The sequence below is a fragment of the Heterocephalus glaber genome, unplaced genomic scaffold (genome assembly GCF_053883595.1).
Source record: "Heterocephalus glaber isolate CG9 unplaced genomic scaffold, H.glaber_assembly_v1.0 deba00001444, whole genome shotgun sequence".
Classification (NCBI taxonomy): Eukaryota; Metazoa; Chordata; class Mammalia; order Rodentia; family Bathyergidae; genus Heterocephalus; species Heterocephalus glaber.
This window is the reverse complement of record NW_028258297.1, coordinates 4,412,259-4,420,697: the sequence shown is the minus strand read 5'-3', so window position 1 is coordinate 4,420,697 and position 8,439 is coordinate 4,412,259. Positions and strand designations below refer to the sequence as shown.

Below are 8,439 nucleotides of genomic sequence, written 5' to 3'. Positions count from 1 at the left end.
ATTACAGGTGTGCACCACCATATTCTGGCTTGTTTCTCTTTCTCCATACATAAAGTGACACTTTGCCCAAGTGGCCCCAAGGGCACCCCCTTTTATCTAGCTGTACTACAACCACCATGCTCCCCAAATTAAACATCTAATCACCATTGCTATCCAGCACACATTCCACAGTTCAAATTTCTCTCATTGTCATACTAACCCTAATAGCGTACATTATAGGTTGCTCATTTTTATCTGAGACTTAATCAAAGTCCCTTGGTGCATTTAGTGGCCACAGCTGTTTCAGTCTTCTCCAATAAGCAGTTCTCACCCTTTGCTTCATTTGGGTGTTGTCTTTGTCTTTCTCAACATGGACATTTTCCAAGCAGCTGGGCTAGCTGCTTTTCAGAAAGCTGCTCAGTTTGAATCTGACTGCTTCCTGGTGAGGACACCCAGGTTACATGTTTTAGACAGGAAAGTACACAGGTGGCCTGGGGTGCTGGTGCCTCTAGGCCTTTTTCGTGGTCAGAGGTAAAAAGTTGGGTTTTTATCGTAAATGCCACAATTAAAAGTGAAAACAAACAAACACCAGCGAGCTCTTCCCCTCCCTCCTTCGTCTCCCCATTCTGTAGTGAGAACCTCTAGGTCCCGACCTTTGCTCCCATGAGTCTCTGGGACCTCGCTCAGGCCCCTCTGTCCTGGGAGTTTCCTCCCCACTGGAGTGGGCCAGAGAACCCGTTCCAAGGTCACCTTTCTTTAGTGTTGTGTCGTGCATGTTGTACACGGGCCACCCATCCTTGCTGGTTTTCCATTTCAGTTTCCCCTCATCCCTGATTTACTTTTATATCTTAAACATACAATTGACTTAAGGTGTCTTAGGAGATGTGGGAATTCCAAGTGAGGACCATGTCACTGTCTCCGAACTCCCCCTCCGGAAGCAGCCCTCTCCCATCCATTTTCCTTAACCTCCCTGGGGCTGAGGATCCAACCCAGGGCCTTCACACTGGCCTACCTCCCGAGCCCTTTTTTAGTTTATACTTTGAGACATGGTCACACTAGGTCACTAAGCTGCCCGGGCTGGGCTGGAACTTGCAGTGATCCTTCTGCCTCAGCCTCCCCTAGTTCTGGGATTACAGGAGCATGTCATCATACCCAGCTCTTCTTCCATCCCTTTGGAAGCAGCCCTGGGCTGGGCAGCAGGGCCTCTGGTTCCAGCGGCCCCGGTGTTACCAAGGAGGCCATGTGTGGCCTTGCAAGTCCCTGCCCCTTCAGGGCTCCCCTGGCCTTGCACTTGGAAACTAAAAGTCACACTAGCAGCGTCAGATAATTCACAGACCTAACACTTTATTTCTTCATGCTGGCAGTTTTCCAGGGTCTTGAATACAGCAGGGGCTCCCTAGCAGTAGGAATTAGTGTCCCTATTTTGCAGGGCTCCAAAAGGGGACGGGTCGCCCCCAAGGTCCCATTAAGGGGGACATCTCTCCCAGGGGTCTGCACCGCCTCTTCCAAGCGCAGAGTGGACGCTTTGGTTAATTTGCCGGGGCGGGGTTTATGCAAATAGCCTTTGGGCGAGGCCGCGGATTGGCCGGGGCGCGGGAGGGGTCGGGGCGTGAGGAAGACACAGGCCAGGCGAGCGCAAGGCTGAACCGCATTCCAGCCACTGCTGCCTCCGGCGATGCCTCCGCTCTGGACACTGCTGGCGCTTGGCTGCCTGCGGAGTGGCTCGAGTAAGCAGGGGATGGGAGATGGGAGGAGGCGCGACCCTGGCCCTGTCTCTTCCCGGGGAGGCCCGAGGGGAGCCTGGATAGGAAGCGGCACCGGGACGTCACTTAATCAGTCCAGGAATGGGCACGGATTCCCCGCGCTGGGTACTCATATCGTAGTAGCAGCCAACATTATGAGCTTCCTCTGTGGAATCCAAGGTCTCATGGGTGGCTTCTGCCCTGTGATGGGTTACGAGAGACCAAGATACAGGGGGCTGCGGGAGGGCAGAGAAGGGGCCGGACCAGACTCACGGGGACTGCTGGACCGGGAGAGATAGAGGACAGATCCAGCCAAGAGGCAGCCTGGGCGAGTTCAGGAGAGAGGCTGTGCACCCTGCGGCCAGAGCATGGAGTGGGGCGTTGGTGGGTGAGGTTGGAGGTCTGAGTGAAAGGCAGGAGGGGCACAGAAGGGCCCTAGTCGGGGGCACAGGATCAGGTTGGCATGGTACAGAGTAGAAGGCGCCTGTTACTTGGGTCCAGGTGAAGAAGGAGGGGTGGAGGGCACAAGAGCCCATGGGGCAGAGATACCCTGGGGAGTGGCAGTGGGGCTCTTGGTGACTGAATATCTGCAGGGGCAAGCCAGGCATGGTGGTCAAAGCCTGTAATACCAGCTCTGTAGGAGGCTGAGGCAGGAGGATTGCAAGTTCAAGATCTGAGACCCTGGGTTCAATTCCCAGTATCACCAAAGAAGAAGGAAAAAAGAAAAATTTGCAGAGGGAGAGGGTTTCTGGCCAGGATGACCAGCAGTGTGGGGCCAAGGGTGCCCCCTGTGTCTGAGACAAGTTCAGGAGGTGGCCCACGGCAGGGTGAAGCCCAGTGCCCAGCACAGGGCAGGTAATGGGTAGGGAGTGCCACAGTGTGGGCAGTCTGTCGGGTCAGCGCCCGTCTGTGTTCCTCCTCCAGCTGTTGACCTCCAGCCCCAGCTGGCCAGCATAACCTTTGCCACCAACAACCCCACGCTCACCACCGTGGCCCTGGAAAAGCCCCTCTGCATGTTTGACAGCACAGAGCCACTCACCGGTACCTACAAGGTCTACCTCTACGTCATGGTAGACTCGGGTAAGGATCCTGCTTCCCTCCCGCTGCTCCGAAAGGGGTCCGACCTGTCCCCAGAAGAGGAAGCAGGCAGAGAGGGGCACTCCATCCCCAAAGTCGCATCGCTAAACTCACCCATGCCCTTCTCCAACAGGCACTGGTGTCCGCTGTGGCAGCCTAGGGTGGCTGCAGGCACAGACCTGGCCCTGGCACCCAGCACCAACTACTGTGTACCCACCTAGCCCAGGTCCTTCCTGAGACTCCCCAGGGCTCAGGGTTGGGAGGCGAAGCCAAGCATTGGGACCTGCTGGGACCTGCCTGACCCTCGGCCCTTCGTGGGCAGAAGCCCTGGCTTTCCCAGGGAAGGGACCCAGGGACAGCCACTGTCATTTGTAGAAGCCAGTCATTTACAATAGCTCATGCGGGCAATCATTTTATTCTCTCAGCAAACATTTTCTGACTGCCGACCTGTGCCCAGTCTGTGGGCACCGTGGTGTATTTTGGGACCATTTCACTGAAGTCAGGCTGGGATCCAGAGAGGCAGAGTTGTCCAAGATCACTCAGCAGTGAGGAAGAGACTGCGGATCCCATGTGGGTCATCTGCCTCCATGTCCTGCGCTGTCCCACAGGACCCTCTTTCTTATTTCATGGAAGAGAGAATCCGGGGCTGTTGTGACAGGTGTACAGGTCTGCTGGGATGGGGATGGCAGGAGTGTTACAAGATAAGGTGGGGAAGCTGGGCTTGATGAAGCATGCCTGTGATCCCAGTACTCAGGAGGCTGAGGCAGGAGGATCACTGCAAACTCTAGGCCAGCCTCAACTGCACAGCGAGTTCCTGCCTTATAAAAGAAAAGAAAACAAAAAACAAATTAAAAAACAATAAGATAAGATAGGGAGAGTGGGATACAGCACCCAAAGCTGAGAGGTGCTCCTCGTCTTTCTCCCCTTCTGCAATGGGAGGGCCCAGCACACGGCTACAGCAGATCAGAGGCTCAGGCCAATTAATGACTGAGTGAGTGTGCTGAGCTACCATGGCCAGGATCCTCACTCCCGGCTCTGCCTCTTCAGCCAGCTCCAGGAATACTTCCGTGCAGGACAGCAACAAGAGCCCCCTGAGATCCACATTCTGGCAAACCATGGGCGGGAGGACGAGGCCCTACAGAGCTGCCGCCTTTGACCTGACCCCTTGTGGTGACTTGCCCAGCCTGGACACCGTCGGGGATGTGAACCAGGCTGCAGAGATCCTGGATGTGTACCTGGTCAGGGTGGGGGACAATGGGACCTGCCTGAGGGATCCCAACTTCCGGGGCCTCTGCAACCCCCCGCTGTCAGCTGCCACAGCATACAGGTGGGTGTGAGAAGCCACAGGAGGAGGCCTATTGGGGTGGGGACAGAATGGAGGAAGCCACATTCTCCAGAGTTTGGCTGCTTGGACCGCCCAGGTCTCAGGCAGGGCTGGCTTCCTGGGCCCACACAGAGCAGAGTCCAGGGCTCAGAAGGCCCCACTTGGCTCTGTGATCAGTCTCCCAAACTTCTTCATTTTGGAACAAGGGGCCACATTTTCATTGTGTGCCAGGCCCCACCAGTTACACACAGGTCTTGGCCCATCACAGAGAAACAAACTACAGTCCAGAGAGGTAAGGTTGCCTAGCAACCTGTCCTTCCATGTACCCCCCCCCATCCCCAAGAGCTAGAGCCAGGTGGGCTGCTTTCCCTCCACACCTCCCTCCTGCCTCCAAGCTCAGTCTTCACCCTCAGAGCTGGGGCTCTGACCTGTTGTCAAACCTCGGGATATGCCGACTTCGGTCACCATGGAGACACATAGGTTGGGGTCTCCAAAGCTGCTGAGCCTGTTTGGGACCCAGAGCACTGATCACCTGCCATCCTCACAGAGAACTTGGACCCTGCCTCTGCCTCCCTCGGTCCTCTTCCCCAGCCCAATCCCTCTTACCTGTATTTCCGATGGGAACACCTCTCCCTCCTCCACAGTCCCCTCTGACTGCCAGTGCAAGCCCATCCTGCCTCAGGGGCACAGGGCAGGCACACAGCCCTACCCAGGAATGCTCACCTTGAAACAGAGGCATGGGGTCTACCAAAACTCTGGATGAGCAGAGATTTTTTTGTTGTGGTTTGGTTTGGTTTTGTGAGACAGTGTCTCACTGTGTAGCCCAGACTGGCTTTGAACTCTCGGTGATCTTCCTGGCTCAGCCTCCAGGTGCTGGGATCACAGATGTATGCCACCCAGCTTCTCAGAGCCCCCCCCCCCCCCCCCGCATAACCAGGGATTGGATGCTGAACCTTACGCTTGCCAGGCAGGCATGGTGCCACTGAGCTGCATCCCCAGCCCCTCTCAGATCTTTTTTTTAAAAAAGTTTATTTTTCCTAATTTTGAGACAGGGTCTCACTAAATTACTAAATTGTCAGGCTGGGTTCAAACTTGCAATCCTTTTGCCTCTGCCTCCCAGAATGCATTTTTTTAAGTGTTAAAAACCACAGGCTATACACATCACAGTCCACAAACCATCCATCGCGTTTGACTGACTGTGTGTGAGCCCCAAAGTAGGCTGTGGATATCTGTACTCTTGCAACATTTCTTAGGGGTTCCTGAGCCTGGAATGCAGCTCCGACCCAAGGGCAGTGGGGTCAGCAATCAGTATTACCCCAGTTTGTTTTTCAGTTTCCCTTGTGATCCCAAGGAGTGGGCTTGAAGTAGCGGAGGGCACAGCTGCCAGAAGACGTGTGGGATATGCCTAGCATGTGTGCCCTGTGAGCAACACGAAGTAAACATGTGTCCTGTAGAGGGGGCACCAAGGCTTCCCAGAGGAAGCTTGGGAGGTGTCTTAGTAACTTTCTTGTTGCTGAGACAAAATACCCACAAGTTAAAGGAGGAAAAGTTTATTTTGGCTCACACTTTGCAGAGGTTTCAGTCCATAGTCGGCTGGCTCCAAGTCAGGACAGCATGGCAGAGGGGAAAGTCCATGGCAGGCCAGGCAGGAAGCGGCAGCAACAACCTGCCTTCTTCCTGTCCCTTAATGTTCCATCCGGGCTAAAAGCCCATTGATTGGTGCCACCCACACCCAGGGTAGAGCTTCCATTATCCACGCCCAGAAGTATGTTAATTCCAATCAGTGGACTAATTTAGTACCACACACCCTTAATCCCAGTATCACAAGCCCTAGATCCAGCCAGCTTTGAAAAGCCCCACCTACGAGCCCATGAGGCTTTAGGGGACATCTAGACACAAGTTATGACAGGAGGGTGTGGGGGTGACAGATGGCCAAGTCCTGCCCCCTCCTGTTGCCCTACACCTGCCCAGTGGCTGTCCCCTGGGAGTCCCCTCTGCAGCAATGCCCCTCCCTCTGGTTCCCTGCAGCTGGGACATACAGGATGCTGGAAATCACTCTGGCTGTGTCTCCTAGGTTCAAGTATGTCCTGGTCAACATGTCCACGGGCCTGGTGCAGGACGAGAGCCTGTGGTCGGGCCCCATCCACACTAACCAGCGTAAGTAGGGGTGATGCCCCAGGGCCAGGCTTGGGGTATCTCCCAGGCATACCAGCCAGCCAAGGGGCTGAGGAGTAACAGCCTCTTAAAAGTTTAACTTGAAGCCAGACATGGCTGTGCATGCCTGTAATCCCAGCACCTAGGAGGCTGAGGCAGGAGAATGGGCAGAAATTCAAGGTCAGCCTGAACTTCATAGTGAGTCCCTGTCTCAAAAAAACAAAAAACCAGTTTATCCTGCAATGTGCCCTCCCTGCCTTCTGCTCTCGAGGGCCAGGACAAGAGGGAGGGCTTGCTGAGGCTGGGGAGACCCGTGAAGCAGCTGAGGTCAAGGTCACAGTCTTTCTGGCCAGCAGTGTACTCTCCCTGGGCCCCTCGGGGACATCCCTGCACCAGGTCCCACTGAGCCAGCTGGTAGCCCTCACACTACCCTGCAGGACCCAGGTCTCCTTGGGGAGAAGAACCGAGGTTCACCTGGGAATCCCGACAGAAGCCCAGGCCCTGCACTTTTGGGCCAGACCCAAGCGCCAGGCTGCAGGGACAAGGTGCACCTGGGGCCACACATGGATCCCTGGTTGTCTGTGAGGGCTCAGACTCCCGGAGTTGAGGAGAGGTCTTCAGAGTGGGGGTCTCTGGGAACCTGGCTGGGACAAGCCCAGAGTGGCCAGAGCATGGGAGGACCCATGTGTAGACCCCAAAGGGTGACTGAAGCCAGAAGAGGGCGAGAACTGCAGCCCTCCTGGCCTCTTGCTCAGCACCCTTGCTCAGCTTTAGTTACAGTTTCTGCCCCATCTGCTCACTGTTAGACTTGAGTCAGTTTATAACAGAAAATCATGGAAGGAAGGAGAGGCCAGGAAGTTGGGAAATGGGAGGAGACCATCACTGTCTTCCTGTCCCGTTCACCTTTGGACCCTGGGCATCCAGGCAGGGGGGCACCTGCCTGTCCTTCGAGGAGACTGAGGTGTCCATTGTCTGGGGAGTAACCGGCCGGTCCTCCGCAGCCACCCCCTATACGGCCATCGACACGTGGCCCGGCAGGCGCAGCGGGGGCATGATTGTCATCACCTCCATCCTGGGCTCTCTGCCCTTCTTCTTGCTAGTGGGCTTCGCTAGCGCCATCGTCCTCAGCTTCGTGTGAGTACCCAGGACACCCCTGTGTGGGTTAGGACTGGAGGCCACCCCCGAGAGAGGGGGTTCCCGAGCAGTCACAGGCTGCGATGCACGCAAACCACCGGCAGAGGGCGCCCCCACGTTGTTGTTGTTGTTGAATTAACAAAGCAAGAACCGGCCTAATTCAGCCTCGGGATATGGGGACAGTGGGCTCTAATTGTCCAGCGGACAGTGAGACCGGAAACTGCTGGTTCACATGGTTCCCAGCGGGTGGCACTTTCCTCATTCCCGAGGAATGCTTCAGAAATAATGGGCGTGGAACAAAGGCTTGAGGCAACATCTGTGAACACAATGTCTACGTGTTAAAGCACCCTGACTGGCTGAGCTTGAGTTTGCTCTGCTCCCTAATCCTGACTCTTGTGCCATCCCCTTGTCCAGGGACATGGGCAGCTCTGATGGGGAGATGACCCACGACTCCCAGATCACACAGGAAGCTGTCCCCAAGTCCCTGGGGACCTCGGAGTCGTCCTACACGTCTGTGAACCTTGGGCCACCCCTGAACCGGGCGGAAGTGTTCTCCAGCAAGCTGCAGGACTGAGCTGGGCGGGCCGGGTCTGCGCTCTCCTCCTCCTCCTCCTCTCGGTGGGGGCTGGGGTCGGGCTGGAAGCAGGGCGGGTTGGTCCAGCCTTGCGGAAACCTAAGAGGCCCTGACATGTGAAGGCCAGAAACAGAGTACAGAATAAATGGGTAACTGAAGGGGTGGGTGAGTCGTGTCCTACTGAGGGCTTGGACTCTGTCCCTTACTGGTCAAAACTATGCTGGTGAAGGTGAGTCAGAACATGGAAGTTAAGAAGATATAGCCAGGCATGATGGCACAGGCCTGTAATGTAGGCACTCAGGAGTCTGTAGGCGGGAGGAACACAAGTCCAAACCCAGCCTGGGCAGTTGAAGGACTTAAGTGAGACTTTCGTTAATAAATAAATAAATGGCTGGCGTTCTAGCTCAGTGTGAAGGCCCTGGGGTCAATTCCCAGTACTACAATTTAAACAAATA

The 8,439-nt window shown here is 55.6% G+C and overlaps 1 protein-coding gene across 1 annotated transcript; it reads left to right on the top strand.

The window, feature by feature from the left end:
* The first annotated feature begins 1,555 nt into the window (after positions 1 to 1,555).
* Upk3a (uroplakin 3A) lies at positions 1,556 to 8,146 on the top strand. Its single transcript, XM_004845406.3, has 6 exons — positions 1,556 to 1,706; positions 2,646 to 2,801; positions 3,846 to 4,125; positions 6,197 to 6,279; positions 7,278 to 7,410; positions 7,825 to 8,146. The coding sequence occupies exons 1-6, from the start codon at positions 1,655 to 1,657 to the stop codon at positions 7,982 to 7,984; spliced, it is 864 nt and encodes a 287-aa protein (XP_004845463.1). The 5' UTR covers positions 1,556 to 1,654; the 3' UTR covers positions 7,985 to 8,146.
* The last annotated feature ends 293 nt before the right edge of the window (positions 8,147 to 8,439 follow it).

Coding starts and splice junctions, on each gene's coding strand:
- Upk3a (XM_004845406.3), top strand. CDS start 1,655: ATGCCTCCGCTCTGGACACTGCTGGCGCTTGGCTGCCTGCGGAGTGGC. Junction 2,802..3,845: donor CTACGTCATGGTAGACTCGG/GTAAGGATCCTG, acceptor CTGCCTCTTCAG/CCAGCTCCAGGAATACTTCC. Junction 7,411..7,824: donor GCCATCGTCCTCAGCTTCGT/GTGAGTACCCAG, acceptor CCCCTTGTCCAG/GGACATGGGCAGCTCTGATG.